At 36.1% G+C, this 19,549-nt stretch overlaps 1 protein-coding gene across 4 annotated transcripts in view; it reads right to left on the bottom strand.

The window, feature by feature from the left end:
• Positions 1 to 2,318: 2,318 nt before the first annotated feature.
• The window catches only part of Sec3 (exocyst complex component Sec3), a 31,749-nt gene continuing 14,518 nt past the window's right edge, over positions 2,319 to 19,549 (bottom strand). For 2 of the 4 annotated variants that reach the window (XM_071677003.1, XM_071677002.1), the window contains exons 8-20: positions 19,046 to 19,195; positions 17,111 to 17,203; positions 15,897 to 15,920; positions 13,116 to 13,356; positions 11,946 to 12,097; positions 11,039 to 11,167; positions 9,697 to 9,917; positions 7,382 to 7,589; positions 6,817 to 6,970; positions 5,235 to 5,380; positions 4,982 to 5,085; positions 4,223 to 4,313; positions 2,319 to 2,571 (exon numbers count right to left, since the gene is read on the bottom strand). In XM_071677003.1, coding sequence (XP_071533104.1) covers positions 2,419 to 2,571; positions 4,223 to 4,313; positions 4,982 to 5,085; positions 5,235 to 5,380; positions 6,817 to 6,970; positions 7,382 to 7,589; positions 9,697 to 9,917; positions 11,039 to 11,167; positions 11,946 to 12,097; positions 13,116 to 13,356; positions 15,897 to 15,920; positions 17,111 to 17,203; positions 19,046 to 19,195 — 1,866 coding nt within the window. In that variant the 3' untranslated portion in view covers positions 2,319 to 2,418. The remainder of the gene's footprint in view (positions 2,572 to 4,222; positions 4,314 to 4,981; positions 5,086 to 5,234; positions 5,381 to 6,816; positions 6,971 to 7,381; positions 7,590 to 9,696; positions 9,918 to 11,038; positions 11,168 to 11,945; positions 12,098 to 13,115; positions 13,357 to 15,896; positions 15,921 to 17,110; positions 17,204 to 19,045; positions 19,196 to 19,549) is intronic. The other 2 variants (XM_071677005.1, XM_071677004.1) reach the window with 1 other exon arrangement.

The raw sequence follows: 19,549 nt of genomic DNA, 5'->3' as shown, positions 1-19,549 counted from the left end.
TGCAGAGATACAGGTTAACTGGAGAGTGAGTTTGAATGGAGAAAACTTGGAAGAGAAATATTTTCGATACCTGGGAGTAGACATGCCCAGTGAATAAAACTATGTAATCAAGAGGCGAGTCATAAGGTAGGCAGGTGGGTGGGGGAGTTTAAGGGCATTGACGAACATCTGGAAAGAGAGCTTGCCATCTGGAAGGGCAAAATTAGGTATGTTTGAAGATAAAGTATTCTCAACAATATTGTAGGAGTGCAAGGCATGCACTACAGATGAGACTAAGGAGGCGGGTGAATGTGCTGGAAATTATGTCTCAGGACAATATGTGGTGAGAGGAGGGTTGACTGGGTAAGTAATAACAGTGTGAAAGAGGTGTAGTAATCAGAAGAGTATGGTAGAGAGGTGAAATGGTTAGGAAATATAAAGAATAAGTGGTTATGGTTGACAAAGAGGATATATGTATCAAATGTGAATGGATAAAGAAAGGGAAGACCAAACTGAATATGGATAGTTGTAAGGAAAAAGATTTTGAAGCTTAGGCCTGAACATGCTGGAGGATGAAAGGTGTGCAAGGGGCAGGGTGAATTGGAACAATATGCGAGAGAGAGAGAGAGAGAGAGAGAGAGAGAGAGAGAGAGAGAGAGAGAGAGAGAGAGAGAGAGAGAGAGAGAGAGAGAGACTGTTAAAGGACTGAACCAGGGTATATGAAGTAGCTGGAAAAACCAAAGAAAGGTTTGTGGGGTCTGGTTGTGGATAAGGGAACTGTGGTTTTGATGCACTACATAAGACAGCTGGAAAATGGATGTGCATGAATATGAAATGGAAAAAAAATTATGCACAACAGCCCACTGTGAAAAAGAAACAGGGTATGTGACATGCAGGTCAGAGTCAATAAGCACCAAGACTGTCATATTACGTTATAAAAGATCCTAAGGTGGGAAGACAACTGAAAGTATGAAAATACAAGGTATCTATCTCATTAAAGATCGCTATATAAGAAAAAAATCCATATAATTTCTAGACTCATTTACATCAATATTCTCAAAGACAATGCTGATTAATTAAGAAATCATTGCACTTATGTACTTAGCTAAAGTGACTTATCCACATAGAAAAGAGCAATGGGTTGTATGATACAGGATACGATGTCTTTGTAATCTATCTATCTATATCTCTTATGCCCATTCCCTCAAGGAAGTAGCCATGACAAAAGAGTCTGTGACTGGTGAATTCCAATATTCACTGAATGGTAACAGCAAGTACCAGTGAAGAAGTACAAGGGCTACTTTCATATATACTCCAGAAAATATTTCAAAAAGAAAAGCAGAATCTAACAAAGTTAAATATAGAAACAATAATCAAAAACATTTAAAACATCAGAGGCACAAAATAAATCCCAGAAAAAGCTCATACATCATATAATTCTTACCCCTGAATAAACTATAAACCAGCATCGGAATATAAAGTACAGCCCTCAAAGAAAATGTAAAACACAAGTAACAATCAACATTCAATTAAATGAAAAAAAATATATAAATCACTCATCAAAACCAGAACTTTTCCTCTTTTCATCACAAAAATACCACCTCCTGATTGCTTATGCCCTAATCTGAGAACAAACAAGGTCCTTTCAAATACAAGCTTGGCATGAGAACTTGCAAGTAACTGAAATTTATAAATTAAGTGGAGATTTATGAAGTATCTAAAGTGCAGATACTTGAAGCTCAATAATTTCATTGCACTCTCCAACAACATATTTTACCAATTTGAATGATTTGCCATATTCAATACTTTCCTTGTATTCAGTGTTGGAGACTCAAGAGTAAGATTCAATACACATGAAGAATTCAGCATGCTAACTTGACCATTACGGAAGAAAAGAACGACTCATCTGCTTATGTTACAGAAGTGAAAAGAATGACATGTGAATAAAAGGAGAACAGATATATGGAGGCATGATTGGAAATAATAATAAACAGACTAAACATGTGGTTAACCAACAGTTGGTGCTATGATATGAAAATGGACAAAGAGAGTAACCACATACTGTATACAAAAGCATATCAATAAGATGAATAAAATATAGATGAGCATATAAATATAGTCATTCTTACATTAGTAGCCTCAATAGACAAGACCCTTTCTTACCTACACCATTCTTATATCAGTAGCTACATTATACTGTATATGACCCTTCTTAATAGCTTATACACCTTTATTATTAGCTACACTATATAAAACCCTTTTCACATGCATGAAGAAAAAAAACAAGAAGTATTTTTTTAAAGGATATTTTGCCTTCCATATTAAAATATATAATCCTCTTTAGATTGCATTTGTTTTATTTTTATCTTATAATCTGATAATATGATACAGATAGAATTTATGATTTATAAACAATTAGGATTCAATAACAACTTCCCTTTAATGGGACTGTGCAATGTCAGAAAAATAGTTTAGAATGTCATCAATAGAAAATTCAAGGTTGATCATAGCCCCTGGATAACAACGATGGATGAGATCTTCTATCAACTTGTACTGCCGGATGAATTCTTCCTGCATGGCGCGCCACACAACCTACAAAATGTAAAATTTGCTTGTGCATCTCAATAAATCTCTTTGAAAGACTTGCTAGTATCTGTTAATTCATTGGTCAAAAGGTACATGATGCATGATACTCTGATACAGAAACCTTTTTTTCTAATGATATGAATTTCTGTAAATATGGTATCTATGTAATTTTTTTTTTTTTTTTTTGCTGTCTCCCACGTTTGCGAGGTAGCGCAAGGAAAGAGACGAAAGAAATGGCCCAACCCGCCCATACATGTATATACATACATTATACTTTTCTTTAGCAGCAATAAAAGAAAATAGTTTAAAAACCGACATAGCATATGAAACATCATAATACATGCACTAAAGAAGCCTATAGAGGCCAGCACATGAACCAATGCTATTTCCATTTAGGAGTATGGAGTGGAAAGAACAGGTTTTTTCTTTAGATTTCTGGTATCAGGCTCAACAGATAAATATTAAATCTCCTGTATCAAATCATAATTTCTCTAAGAGGTAAATGGCTTAAACCTGCTTGCTTTTAGTAGAGAATAGGAAGGGATGAAAACGGTATTATTCAGTTAATCTGCAGGTGACCTACATGTAAACTAGTTTCAAGTAAATAGTTTAGTTTTGTCAAGGCATCTCTAAGGGTCATTCAGTATGAACAAACTCCAAAATAAGTTCGTTTAGTCTCACTGCCTCTTTGCACAAAGCAGGAATTAAGTTCTAGTGATAATTCGAATGGCAGACTGCTGTTTGGGAGGAAAGGTGTGGTGATATTTGACATACACTGGTGTGTATACAGCTCTTAGCTTACTATTGCTAACAGAACTGACCACTACCACTACTGCTACCATCATCATCACTACTATAACTACAAGTACCACCACCACCTTCAGAACAAAAACAATTACTGCTACTACTAGTAGTACTAGTACTACTTCTACAACTGCCCTATAACTACTATTACTAATGTATTACTACTAGTATGATTACTTCTACTGCTGTGCTCAATGTTACCTTAAATCCATCAGTTTAGTGATATGAGTTTTAAGAAACTGACTAGTTGTAAGACTAAGACCATACTTATATAAAGATGTCTTATTTTCTTTTTTTTACTGTCATTTTCTTGAGACATAGCGAGAAACTACAACACATGATTACTGTGTGGCCATTGGCACCCCAAGGGTGAGCCATTGTGATGTCTGTTTCTGTCCCTACACTGCTAAGCCTTGAAGATCTTTACCATCTCATGTCTTCCCTAATAGCTATGACCTTCCTCCCTTTCCACAGAAGGTTTTTCAATTTCCAAAACCTTCAAATTATATATTTTTTTCCTTTTCTTTTTTCTTTCTTTTTAGCCCTTCTTCATAGTTCATTTAAGACTTGAATTGTAGCAATCAGTGCACAGACAACCCTGCTTTTCATCATCCTCCCCAAAGCAAACTATCCTAAGAGTCAGCTGACAGTATCAAACCAGCTGATCCAAGACAAGATTTACATAAATCTAAATCTGCAGCAATATTTACAGGCTGATGAAATTATATAATTGGGCACTGTAACTTACAGAAGATAATCAACAGCTGATATGTATGAAACCAAACAGCTTTCTTTACAACAGAAAATATCATCAAAGCTAAAAAATCTTACATGAGAAAAGAAAAGAACTTACCTGAAGTAAGTTACCCTCTTCAGACAAATGTTTCTCCACTTTCTTGTAAAGCTGGTCCAAACCTCTTTTCACTTCCTTCCCAGGGTACTCTCTATCAAATCAAGAATTGAATTTCATCAATTTATAATACAGTTTCATGTATCTTTCACAGGTCAATTCATGAGTTAAACATAAACTTCTTTCTCTCTTGCCCTCCCTGAATCACTCTGTTCCCTCTTTTTAGTGAATCAATTCTACTTTTCTTGGAACATTAAATACAACACACTTCCTTTTCTGACCAAATGAATCAGTATCCCATCTAGAGGTTAAAGATATTATAAGGGGCTAGTACGGTCAAGTACCAGGAAGAAATGTCAGTACAAGGTCCAGTTGGTTCACTGGGTATAAATAACCACCCACTAATGCCAAGCAGTGGCCACATGTTGAACTAAAAAACATTAACATATTGCATTCAGTCTTAGTTGAGTTTGGTTCAATCCAAATATGGAAGGCAGGATTTCCTTCCAAACTGCGAGTTATGTCTCAATTTTAGCTACCCACACTTTTCAGGTAATGGATTTCAGACAAATGGAATCATCCTGTAGCAAGAATAAGGAGGACAGGTGGTAATACATGAAAAAAGGTACAAGCATGTGAGGGAACTGAAATATTAAAAAGACATCTTGCATCTTATTCCACGTTTTATGCAGCAATAGCAACATTCTGAAAATGAGTAGATTACATAATATTAATTTACGTCAAATACCGTTTATAGTTTACCTGATAACTTTGCGAAGTTCTTGTTTACTGAAGGCCAACTGATAACCAACTTCTGACTCCTTCACTCCACTGGCAACCTTGGCTGTCACACCATCAAAAAATTGCTGCAGCCAAAGTAAAAAGTTATAGGTTTACACTTGATGAGAATCATAGTCTTACTATACTTGTTATATAAACTAATTCTAATATCACTGTCATAAGCATGAAAAGCAAGAATAACAAACTTTAACAAAATATATGCTTTATAACATACATTGAGTTTCTCAAGAGGTCTGCCAAAATACTGAGTAACATAGGCACCAAGAGCTTCCTGATAGCGCTGCTTGGCTTCTTTCTTCTGTGCATCCATTCCTGGAAGTTTGAGCTGGAACATCAGCTGGTGTAGCACATGGTAGTTCTCTGGTGGAAAAAGAAAAAAATCCCTTAAAAAGGTTAGTTTTGAAAACTAAAAGCTATTATTCTTTCTGTGCACACTCGTTTTCACCCATGCCAGTCTGGATCTCATTTCCTTACACTCTTTCACACATTTCTATAACTTCTGCTTCAGAAGTAGCACTACCCCTTCCCCAGCTCTTGCCCTCACACTAACTCCTGAATTTGCTCCTTAGCTGGAACCTTTATTTTCCTTTAGTCTTGTGCTTTGTTTCACTCAGAGGTAGAATGTTCCAGGTTCCTTTCTTCAAAAAACCTTACTATCTCTCCTTTCTTCTTATCTTGGTTACGCATACACATATTCAAACACCCCCAGCCTCAGCCTTTGAGGAAGATCAGCACTCCCTGCTTGGCTCCTTCTGTTGATCCATCTTTCAAAAATATTCATAATATTCATAAATCCTCTAAGCACTAACAGTTTCATTCACATCTAGAGGGTCTCCCAAGAGTCTGGTAAAACAGACAAAGTAGTCTCAGTCTATGAAAGCTTGTTCCATAATCAGCATAAGGTTACTACACCATGTCCTCCAATAATTATGTACTCTACTGCCCAAAGCATCAAGCAATTTTCTCAACCAACTCACAGCCACATTGTTTCTTGTTTCTTAGAAGTAATCCATGGATGATGTTTCCATATTTACATATTAGGTAAATACTGCCAATAATATTCTGTAGTTTACAGGTAGTTATCACTTAACCTTTTCCTAATTTCAGTGTCTCACTTTTTTTAAAGTAGTGAATGATTTTAGGTCTCCCAGCACAATATTGTACTTTCTTTTCATATTTTTCCTGCTGAAACCTTATCCTCCAAGTCCCTGTTCTCATCATCCATACCTTGGGATGTAGAACCTTTTTTTTTTTTTCAAGAACAAATCACACTTTGTTTTCTAGGTGAAGGGAAGGAAACTTTCATTACAGCTGCTGTAATACATTCATCTATCTTTCCTCTAAATTTCCTGTACCAGAGAGTAGCAATGTCATACACAGTATTCACTATGATGTGCAAGGCTATCTTAAATTCCCAAGACTGCATTCAACGGGTGGCCTCAGCTCCAGCCTTTGAGGAACTAAGTCCTTAAAGAACATTGTTTGTAAAAGGCAGTGTGGCTCTGCCAGTACCTATGTCCACCTTTACTGATATATTGTACATTGGGAAAAAAAAATAAATAAAGAAGTAAAGCATTATAAAACTATGGAGAAGGAGAGAACATTTAGAAGGAATGGATGAGTAAAGATTGTCTTATGAATATGAATGATGTGAGCTGAACATGAGATAGAGTAAGGCATTGTGATGGGAAATAATGTGTGGCATATCATTAATCTGTAAATGAACTATCAACATAAGTTTGTACACACTAACTGTGTATATTTCATATGGTTTCAAAAGATAAGCATTCACTAACCCATTTTTATCACTTCTGGTGGTGTCCTCTGGTGTTCACTAGCTACAACTGGAATGTACTCAAACATTGCTGACACTAATCGAATGTACCATTTGTCTAGATCTGCTCGACGCTCACTCTTCTTGAATACACTTTCTGCTGTTTTGGCAAATTCCTGAAAATGTTACATTAATTAATTTTTATTATCAATGGCTAAGAGTCTACTTTTCAGCATAATTCAACACTATATGCTATCATCATATAAGCCATTTTCTAATAGTAAAATGGCACATAAATGCTCACATCCATTCTCAAACTGTCATGTGCAATGCCCCCATCCTCAACAAAGACCCAAAGCTCTTTCCATGATTTTCCCTAGCTGCTTTATATGCCTTGGTTCAGTCCACTAAGAGCATGTTGGCCCCTCTATACCACATTGTCATTATTCATTCTCAGTCACATTCAATAGTCTTAGGGCATGGAAAGTATCCACTATCTTCACTGCAACAGCTGGCACCTACTGACCACGTATTTGCATAGTTGTAGCTTATAAAGACAATATTTCAAACTTAATTTTTTTCCTTACCTCAAAGTTAGTAATAAATGGAATTATGCCACACTTCTTTCTTGTAACTCGACATTCTTGTATGGACTGAAGCTGTGAATTCATAAACCGGTCAAAGTTGCGTTTCGCCTGCACCAGACAAGAACCAAATGTGGTACTCAAAAATGAACCAGTATCCTCAGCAGTTAACACATGCTCACTTAGACGCACATAAATGTAGAGACAACAGCTGAAATAAAACGTGCATTTAATCAAGTTACTTCAACTATTTACCCAATACATAGAGATAAAAGTGTATATACATGTGTATGAGGAGGGGTTGGGCCATTCTTTCATCTGTTTCCTTGTGCTACCTTACTAACGTGGGAGACAGTGACTAAGTATAATAAATAAAAAGAGTAAGAAAAGAAAAATTTTGATGAGAAAAACAGAAATAAAGAAAAACTTAGAGAAAAATTTTGATGATGTATAAGCATAAGAAGCTATGAAGCAGTGTTGGCATGTAGTACAAACTGAATATGCCACTTGCTTAAAAATATCAGCGGCTGGTAGGCAGCCAATGACTAAGGAAGTATATCACCAGTACTAACTGCCTGGGTATTGGGAGGGTTAGTAACGGCTGCGTCGTGAGCCAGCACTGTAGTGGCTGTCAAGTTGCATTCCTCTGATCTAGGTAGCTGTCTATTCTTTCTGCCTCACCCACATGTGGACTACTGGCAATGAGTCCACAAATATACAATCTCTCCTTGTCATACATAGCACATGACAACACTGAACTCAAACACCTTATTCTTAGTAACTCTAGCTTTTCCTGCTGTATGCACTATGCGATAGCCCTGCCTTCTGGCAAAATAATAGGAGCAATACAGAGAAGTAGTAGGTACGAACATTTAAGTAGGAGCATTAGAAAGAAACATTAGGTAGAAGTAGCAGGTAGGAACATTTGGCAGGAACATTAGGTAGCAGCCTATGTAAACACTGCACTAGAGTTGCCTGTTGCTAGTGTCCTGTAAAGGGGTGAAGCACTAAAAGCTAAGAAGCAACAATGGAGTTCACTAGTTATGGAGACTCTTTTGCCATGGCCACCCCCTTGATGGAGTTCCAAGTGGGATCAGGCATTAAAGATATAGATATAATAGTTATCCTCTGCTTCTTAACACTTCCCATACCTGTTAAATTGGATCAACGTGAGATTACTTTCAACCATCTACGAGGTCTTCATTTTGAAGTTTCTGCTTAAGGGCATATTTTTTGAGAAAGAAATTTACACCAGTAATGCTGCCATCATTATGACATTCCAATGCAAGGATGTTGAAAATGAAATTCTAATTCAACTGAAATTCATCAGTATTTCACATCAACACAATGTCAGAATGTTGGAAATGAAGTTCTAACTCAACTAACATTAACCAGTATTTCACAAACCATCCCCTAATAAAACAAAGAGGCTCTTACATCATTCCTCCAGTAACTTAAGCCACAACACTTCCCAACACATGAGCATTACATATTGTGCACAGAAACTAAGTACCAAAGCCTACACTTACCAATAAACCCTCTTTTCCATTTCCATATTTCAGTTAGATTTCTTTGGTCTTCATTGTTCACCTCCCTGACATGATAACCAAGCTCCCTATTTCAAACATGTAACTTCCACATTAATTTGTGCATAAAATTCCCCAAACACTTAATTCCTTTTTACCAAAATTTCATTAATTTGTGCATAAAATAACCCAAACACTTAATTCCTTCTCACCAAAATTTCATTCTCTAAAAAATCTACATCATTTGCTTTTGCACTCCACAATCCAGTAACAATAATACAAAGAACAGGAGGTACTCATCCTTTGATCAGATCTTTCAACAACTGTAAACTGACATCTTACCTTTCATTACTTTTTTCTGAAGTAACCAATATGCCTACTTCTCAGTATTTTCTTCAATACATCTACTTTCATTTCTGAAGAGAAAGTCAAAATGTACAAATATCTACGATTTTGAATCCCCACAAGTCAAAATGTACAAAAATCTACAATTCTGAAGCCCCACCAATCTTTTGCCCTCTCAGGTGAATCTTACCATATGAATAGCCCTCAAATACAACATTCTTGCTCTTACTGACATAATCAATTAATCTCCTATTATGGTATGTGTTAAAAGTTTGCATCTGTTACAACTAACTCTAACTCTTTAGTACTCTTGCAAATGGTGGTTGTCATTTGCAAACAACAGGTTTGCTAGTCTTCATACTTTCCATCTCTTCTTTCATAACAGTAATAACAAGATAGTTTTCAATACTATATTGGTATTCCTATTATATAAAAGAATTAACTTACTAAGAATCAGCACGGTCATAAGTGTTTATGAAGGAGGAAAGTTGCTGCTCAAGAGTAGTGAAAAGTGCTGCCATCATAGATCGCACTTCTCTGTTTACTTGCCGCCCATGCCCTGATCCTGGTGTTCCTACAGCACCACCACCAGACGAGGTTCCTGCAGATCCACTACTTTCTTCACTTCCACTAGATCCTGGGGTGCTTGCTAAAGATGATGGTGCCTTCTGAAGCAAAGGTAGAAATGTCAGATTTTAGTTCATGATAAGCAAGTCTTTTGGCCAGGACCATCATCTGCCCTCCAGTCATCTAGTTCTCTAGGTAAGCCACCTTATTTAGTTAAAGAATGACAAACTAATAAAACATCATGCCACATTTACGTTAAATACATGCAACATAATTGTACTGTGTCCTAGAGAACTGTGTAAAAATATTTTACTCAAAATAACAATAGAATAAAAACTTGTTAAGCTGTTACTTCCACCTTCCTGACATGGTTCAATTCACTGCCATATCCACTACCAGGTATCTAAAATAGTCAAATTCCCCTAGTTCTCCACTCAAACTCACACTTCAAATAAACTGCCTCTCTTCACTGCTAAACCAAATAAAATTGGTTTTATTCACATTTATTCTAAATTTTCTCCATACATTCCAGCTCAAAGAATCCCTTCTATCTTTATGAAACTCAAGCAGAGCACAAGAAGTTGGCTGCCAGACAGGACCATAAGTTATAAACTGTGGTGATGTGTGTGTATCTGAGAGGTAAGTGCTCAGCATTTACACTGAGGTTGCTGCATTGTGGATATGAAGGAGCTAAGATTACAAGAATCCATTGGCCTGTAGTTACACTGTAAACAAAAAGTCACCTTTAGTAAGGCTGTGTCATCATCAGTTACCAAAAGGAAGTACAATCTCCTTGAGGTATTTCTTACTCCAAAAAAATCCATCATTTCCCGGCTTCTAAATGTAGTGCAGCCTCAAAGTTACAGAAACTCATAAAAAGGACCTGGATTCAATCATAATAATAATTCTTCGTCTGTTTCCTGGCGCTACCTCGCTGACATGGGAAATGGCGATCAAGTATAATAAATAAATAATAATAATGATAATAATAATAATAATAATAATAATAATAATAATAATAATGTATATTTGTGTGTGTGGACGTGTGTATGTACATGTGTATGGGGGGGGTTGGGGAATTTCTTTCGTCTGTTTCCTTGCGCTACCTCGCAAACGCGGGAGACAGCGACAAAGTATAAAAAAAAAAAAAAAAAAAAAATAATAATAATAATAATAATAATAATAAAAATAATCATAATAATACACTCATACTCATACTAACCTCATTGCCAGCAGCATTTAAGTTGAAGAAAGCAATACAAAATTCCTGCTCAGCAAGACACACTGGCTGCAGTTCACTCAGCACACGTTCAAAGATCTCATCAAACTTCTGACGCTCTTGCATGTCAAGCTGTAGGTATAAGGAACATTTTACAAGAATTTTCAAATTACATACATCAAGTTCATTTTCCAGGTATCATCTTATGAGGCGATACCTTGTGAATTCACGCCTGTTTATTTGTCTACATGGTAGGATTTTTGCATCAAAAGAGGGTTGGTGGATAGAAAGATCTTCCTTAAACACTTCAGCCAATGACCTTCTTGTGCATCATCAAGTATCAAAGATTGTGATAATGCCTACAAAATGTGAGAATAAGAATTTATGATGTGAACAAGCAAATACAGCATTTGCTTTATATAATAACACGCAAATAAAATTTCAAAGCAAACACCTTCAATGTCATGAAGGAATAATGCTATAAAGTGTGTAGGAGAGTGACTGCAGTGTTTGGAAAGCCTGAAACCACTCTTTCCTATATATAGAAAATGGCACATAGAGTACTGAAATGAAACTAGTATTGATGACTAGCAGTGGCAACACACAACAGAGTATCCCAAATAATAGCTTAAAATAATGATCAACAGCTCTAACAACTAAGTAGTGTAATGAGATACTCACAACACCTAAAGAAGAGACAATCTGGAATATCAACATCTTCAAGCAATAACAACAAAAACTTAAGGGAGGAAGAATTATGTCAAACAGGAGAAACCTAACATAATTGTTCATTCTTCCACATTCCATCACTACAAAATCAAAGTTGCACGATCTCTCTATACCTATGCAACAGATCTAAACAACTGTACCCTGAAACATATGATATGCTTATTCATAAAGATGATTTTACCTCTGAGCCCCACTGATCACGGTCAACTCCAAGAAGAGCCCCTGTATTGGTACGGGTTCCCAGCGTTTGTGCCCCGTGCTTGATCTGGGATGTCAATTTTCCTGCTACACCTGACATACTAGCAATATCCTGACTGGATCCACTTCCACGTACTGCAAAATCAGAAAAATTATATGACAATTCATAATTACTAGTAAACACAGAATAAAGCTATAATTCTGGATAAGCCAAAGTCTACAATTCATCTTATGTATATATATAGCCAAGCAATCAGCCATTCAGTGAAGGCCTCAGGCTGGAATAACCATATCCCTCTCAACCAGAAATAATTTCTGCATCCAAAATTAAAAGCTTGGTTGATGTATAAGCTACTCTGTTTAATCTACACAGCTAGACAATAAAACAAGAAGTCAAACCACCTTAATAAATTATCTGTAAGACTTAAAAAAAAAAACATTATCATCATATCTCTTTCTTACTTTATCATTACTTACTCAATGAACCCTCCTCACACCACATACAGTCCATAAACATTTCATTTCTAACACATCTATTCTTCTCCAAACATACTCATCTACAGCTCATGCCTTGTACCCATATAACACTGCTTGGACTACCATACCTTCAAACATATCTATTTTCACCCTCCCAAACAGCAACCTCTTTTCTACTTCCTCAGTGCTCCCTGAACACTTGTGCCCTCATCCACCTCAAGACACCTCTGCTTCCATGGTTCTTTTCGCTACTATGGCCACTCCCATGTATCAAAAACATTTCACTTCCTCCATAACTCACACCCCAGCTAACCTGTCTCTCCACTGCTAACCCTAATGACCTAGCTTTTATTTACATCTCTCAACATACTCCTTTTACATACTCTCTCCCAAACACAGACACCAATTTCTGCAATTTCTCGCTCAAATCTGCCATCAGAGCCATGTCATCGTTAAATTACAACCGAGTCATTTTCCGGAACTTCCCTCCCTTTCACTCCCTACATATTGCATACCTGCCCTTCTTTCCAAGATCCTTGCATCTATGTCCCTCACCACCCCATCTTTTATATAAACAAAGCAAACAGCCATGGTGACATCCCGTGCCACTGCATAAAAGTAACATTTTCAATCAACAGCATCTCTAGTAATTACCAAAAGATTAAGTTTTACTTACACCTTCTTCCACCCGAGATGCGCTGTCTTGCTTCCTCAAAGAACAATCTTATATCACGCTCATATAGCTTGCTGATGGAAGAAGCATAAGTTTTGTTAAGGTGCTGATAGGCACGGTGATCAAGAGCTCTAATCCAATGCATTAGTGGTGTGTAAGGAAGTAGCTCAGTGTGGATACTCCCATGACGAGGCAGAGTAAGCTGCTCTGCATGTAGGCTCAGTGTTTCTCCCGGATCATTGCCCTAAAAAAGAATACACATACTTATTTGTAAAACTTATACCCTTGAGATGTAAGAATTTCTGTGATACAAGCTTACACTTTTACCTTGGCTGTAGGCAGGAAAACATGCTTTTGCAAATAAAACTTCCATAATGACTATGAGGAACATAAATAAATCATTAAGAATATCACATGCTGCAATTTTCTATCTATAAACTTCATGTTGGCTTTGGGGACAAGGCTTTAAAGAACATGATTTTATTTTTCCCATTTACAAAACATAACTATAAGGGTGAAACATATTCGTAAGGGATTTACTTACAGAAAAAATAAATTCGCTCATAAAATGGAAAGAGAATAGCCTTAATGGAACAGAATTAAGATACAGAAGAGAAACCATATATGAGCATGTCCTGCAGAAATTTCAGCTTAACATCACTAGCAAACCCACCTGTCAATTACAATACATAAAATTACTCAACTGCAATATCAGTCATTATCTTGAGGTAGCAGCCATTTGGCAGGCTATAGGAATAGAGCTGGGGAACACATTCTACAAAATCTATTCCCATTTAATGGTGCATGCTGCAATGCATTTGATCCAACCAATGTAAATGATAACTCTGCTTATAATAATATATGAGGAACTAAATAAATCTTACATATGTCTTTCAATTTATACAGAGGGATGGCTAATGGTACACTTCTTAACATTACAAAGTCATCTAATGATACACTTTTCATTTTTCCAAACTTTCTGGATGGCTTAAACTGACACACAACTCACTAGACGTATGCTATGGAAAGACTGAAGTGCTTAATAATACTCTCATCAGCATACACAAATTAACATGAAACATTATAGATATACCAGCCCTCTTCACTCATTCGGGACTGTTTCTTTGAAGAGAAAATCCAAAGTCATTGGAGATCAAATAAGATGACTGAAATGAAAAAAGCAAACTGGGCTTGAGATCAAAGAAAAACAAATTCAGCACTGTGAATTTTGACTCGAATTCAGTTTACTTAGTTACTCAATACTATGTGTCAGGTAAAGATACAGAACATCCTAAAGTATCTTATACCAAATAAAAAAAAGATGAAAATGATATGAAACTCAAATTCAAAAAATCAAGTAAAAGGCCTCTAACCTAGACCGAAAAGAATCAATGAAGAAAAAGCTGAAAGTGCATAACAGAGCTACATCATTCTAATGAAATGGTGAAATGCTCTCATACCTAAAAAGGGCTAACCTATACCATAAAAAATCTTTTCTTCATCAATGAGCATAGTGCTCACACTTGGGGTTTATATACTTCTTTTGAGACACGCTGTATATGCATATATATCTTTCATACCTGTTCGCTGTTTCCCACTTTGGAGAAGTAGTGTCAGGAAAAGACAACTCAGCCTTCTTTTGGAAGATAACACCCGTAATATATCAGGAGATGCTATCCAGCCCACCAATCCTGCCCCTCAGGGTTGCCTTCTACAATACACAGTAGAAATCAGGGGTAGTATTGTTTCTCCCCAATTCCCAGGGATATTGTACTGATCTAAGGGATGGGAAAATCTGGTCTGGTAGCAGAAGTCTTGTCAACAAGCAATCCAAGAGAATTCTGATTAGTCAGGGGACTAGGAAAGAATTAGTTGGTGCCACCATCGCTATGGCAGCCTCCAATTGTCCAAAGGCTGGCCCAAAATGAGAGAGCTGCTGCTACCATGGCTGGGTGGATAGTGTAGGGTGGGGAAAGTCAGTACTTCCTCACAGAACATCTGAGGATTGAGAGGTCCTAGCCCTGTTTTCCAAGAGAATATTCTAGAGAATCTCTCATGCTTATGAGACACACTGCAGAGAAGAGAAATCATATGTAATACACGGTTATACTTAGTAAAAACATCCATTTACACACTCACCAATGAAAAATTATCTCCTGCTGTTTAAATATACTATTTACATGGAAATTTCCTTTTATCATGAACCATTATTAATACAATAGTACTCCATCGCAAACCACTCTTTACATTAAGGTTTTATCATTTTTACCAAATGCTATCAATAAATACATAAATCAAAATATTTGTATTGACTGACGACCACTAACTATTCAAAATACGCAATCATAAAGTGTAATTTATACTCATCATCCAAATCTAACAATCATATAATTCTAACCTAAAATGAATCCACTATGACTAACCAGAATGCACATCTAGGTAACAGCAATGTAAGCACATGTAGTGATGAAAAGTAATATAAATTCTTATTGTATCTAAAAAAAATCTGGCTTCTGTTAACTTATCAACTATTTTAAGACCAAGCTCTCTCTTCTGTGGACTACTTAATGTTAACACTTCCCCTTACTAATACCCATGTCTTTGTATTGTTCATCATATATTTCCACCATGTACAATCAATATTTACATAATTTAAAGAAAGGGTTAGGCCTTCTTCATTCACTCTATCATTTGTACTCATGCACAATTCTATCTCTAAAAAGGATATCACTAATACACAGCTTATATTCAAAAAACACAAATCCAACAAGTGAGCTATCTTACCAAGTGTAAATCCACCATGACTGGCTGAGGGGCACATTTGGACAATGTAAGCAAAAGTGGTGGGGAAGGAAAAAAACACTTTTGTCTTTAAGATTCTGTTTTCCTATTACAATTCTACCTAAATATGGAAAGTTTATATTACTGTGTACATGAAGAAAACATTCTCTCACTAAAACCTTCTATAACACTTTTCTGCCCAGCATATATTTCTGCTGCCCTAGATTACATTATCCAAACCATTTTTGTTTTAAGTCTTCTCTATTCCCGACTATACCTTAGCATAATGCCATGTCTATAACAGGTTTCTGTAATAAACAATTTTAACAGGGTACAAAAATTCCAGTCATATCATTCTCACTCTCCACAGTAGTACACTTCCAAAAATTTTAATGCTCCCATAACCATTTCTAACCTTTGCATAATCTTTACAAAACACAGCTAATCCTGAACACATTTTATCACTGTCCTCTCCTTTTTTCAACATCTGTTTCTATTTTGTTGCACTCAATGTGATCACGCCCATACTGTACCACTTTTACTAAAATCTGAAAACATCCTGTGCTTCTGTTCTCTTAAATGATCCTTTCTAAGTTCTAAAAAAAAAAGCTAACCAACCATTCTAAAACTGTCTTCTTTATCATCCCAATCATTTTACCCTTCAGTCCTTAAAATTCACAAATAAAAGCAGCTGGTGTGCACCATCCATATATTTTCAAAAAGAAACAATTGTTTACTCCTCATACCTTTCCTAACCATATCACATGACTATGTTCATCCCATTCCTCAAAAATAACACATTTCTGGCTATAACTGATGCTGATTAATTAAGTATATCATATAAGCTTTCTATTTTAACATTCTTTATCTATAAGTTTTCTACTTCTACAATCTTCTTTAGACCAATGTGCATTTTACTTTGGCTATCTAAAGTGCTACATATGAAGCTACTCTCTCAAGAATTAAAAATCATAGCCATATAAATGTATATACAATAACAGCATCTTTGTTTCTAAAAATAGTATAGAAATAATTTCTCTTACTTTTTTAAAAATTTCAAAACTAACTCTTGTTTCCATGAAAGTAGTAATGATAGACATAAATCAAATCACTACAATGTATTTTGTGCATATTTAGAAAATCTATCACTCTCAATATGAATTAAATCACTATGCATGCAATCATGAATTGTTCATCATTAACACTGCTAAACTCACCAAATGAATGAAGAGATTATTCAGATGCCTTGACACAATCTGACTGAATCTGACTCTCAACTTGTCAAACCTCTTCTTTTCATCTTGAACTGCCTGAAAACAGATAACAGAGGTGAATCATACAAGCAAACTGCAATACAGTTTAATTGTGTGGCACAGTGATAAACTCAGCATAATAAAATATTTTCTTTTCTTGTCCTACTTAACCTTATTTTTTCCTTAATTGTAATGGGTTACCTCATGAGCTGGGTGCATCATCATTGTATTTCACACTTCAAATGGCTATTTACCTTTTCACTTAGGTTTCTGGGCTGTGTTCAATGTTTACTTTTGTCTGTCAGTGTGAATTTTTCAGGCAAATGACAAAGTGATACAATGTCAATCTATCTATCCGTTATCTTCATCTGTTCCCATTTACATGGGGTAGATCAAACATAATGAATAATGTGTAGCTCCTTCCTTAAATTCTGTATGCTGACATCCAATGGTTTGATGCTTGTCATTTACAGGCACTAAGTAAAAGTGCCTGTAAACAAAATCAATGGATAACAGCAATCATAAAATTCTGATAGAAAAAAAAAACTTCTGCCTTTGTTAACTCTCCTGTTATCAACTTCCTTCAACTATACCTTCCCATTTGCCATGATGCTGCTGCCCTGTATCTGTTCTACAGGTATCAGTTTTGCTACTGCTCTTTTAAGTTATTTGCATGTATCCCAACTCCTAAGACTGCACCCTTGGCACATGACTGGGTGCCATTTCCCAAACTTTTTGTGTGGATGTCAGCAGCAGTTTAATGCCTCCAAGATCCAGTGTCTGCCCCATATCGCTATTGAAAACTCCTCACAACTTTTCTCTCTCCTTCGACAGTTCTGTAATTCCACCTCTTGACTCACTGAACATATTTGGTATTACTATAACATCCACTCTGTCTTGGAAATCCCACATTATGGGAATACCTAAGTCTACCTCTACGAAACTGTGAGTCCTGTGTAGATGTCAAAATTTCTTTTTATCCAAACAGTTGCTCCATTTATAGAAAGTTTTGATCTGCTCTTGTGTGGAGTACTGCTCTCATATCTGTGGAATTCTAGCTATGCATCCTTACTGAACATTGAGTCAAAAGCAGTCTGACTTATAAACTCTCCTAGGCTAACTTCCAAACTTGACCAACGTGCACTATGCCACAGTGTTGGTTCACTGCCCCTTTTCTATAGGCATTACTAATGTTTTTGCTCTCTAGAGCTGGCAGCTTGTGTGCCCTCACCACTACCTAAACCACGCAATACTTAGCAAATGACTGTGTAGCCATTGGCAACTCAAGGGTGGGCCATTTTGATAACTGTTTCTTACACCTTGAAGCTTTAGAACTTCCTTCCCTTTCATGTCTCTGTCAATAAATATGACATGGCACATTTTCAAGACAGGTTTTTCACTTCCTCCAGAGTTCGTAAATAATCTTCCTAGACTCTTCTTTTTTCTTTCATTAACCTTTATACATTTCCATTAAAACAGCCTTAATGTGGACTTTTGTCTATGACTGGAGCATTCAATGAAAAGAAAAAATTCTTAGTACATTGAAGCTGCAGAATTCTCTATTTTTATTTGTTTTTATCTTTCCCGTGTCTTACACTCTTTCCAACTTTAAGAGTTAAGTCTACACATACACTAACAGAATTCAAATTAATCCATGTTGCAGTCTTTATCTTTTCACACATTATTTCATCTTTCAACTAAGATGGCCAAGATTAGGGGTATGATTTTGCCTGAGATATCTTTGTTAAAAAAAAAAGCTTATATAGGGATAATCCTCAAGCATTTAATCCCTACGAATAAATTCCTAAGTCTCTAAAGAGAGCAAAAACTGTAGACTGAAATAATAATTTGTTCTCATGCAAGTTATTATCAAATGGATCAAAGTACTACACAATCTACCTGTAACTGTGAAAGGTGTGAAGGAATTGGAGCACTGATGACAGTTTGTAAGGCTTCTGCAGCTTGAATTGCTTGTGGGAGACTGCCAGCTTTATTAAGATCTGGCTCATGCAAATCCTTAACGTAGCTTCGTGGCAAATCTAGTTGATTCTGTAATAATAATCATCTAATGAAACAACAAAACAGGGTTAAAGCTATCCAGTCAGTAACAGCTTAACTATGTAACTGAAAATCAGTTAACAAATCCAACTGCCAGAGGATATTATTCATTTCATATTCACCTCTAAAGGAAATTGTATAGTAGTTGGCAAAAGAAGAAGCAATGGCAATTAAATGATAACAGTTAGGCGAGAACAATGATAACTGATGATGCAGAAACTGAAGTTTCCCAAATAATAAACTGAGGCCAATATCATGATGCCTGAAGCACATGAAAACCTAATAACAACCTTTCTGAGGCACAAAATGAGCCATTTGCACATCATCTATGAAGAAGTCACTCCA

The sequence above is a fragment of the Panulirus ornatus genome, chromosome 24 (genome assembly GCF_036320965.1).
Source record: "Panulirus ornatus isolate Po-2019 chromosome 24, ASM3632096v1, whole genome shotgun sequence".
NCBI classification, from domain to species: Eukaryota; Metazoa; Arthropoda; class Malacostraca; order Decapoda; family Palinuridae; genus Panulirus; species Panulirus ornatus.
The sequence above is the reverse complement of the archived record's forward strand: the minus strand, read 5'-3'. Positions and strand labels throughout refer to the sequence as shown.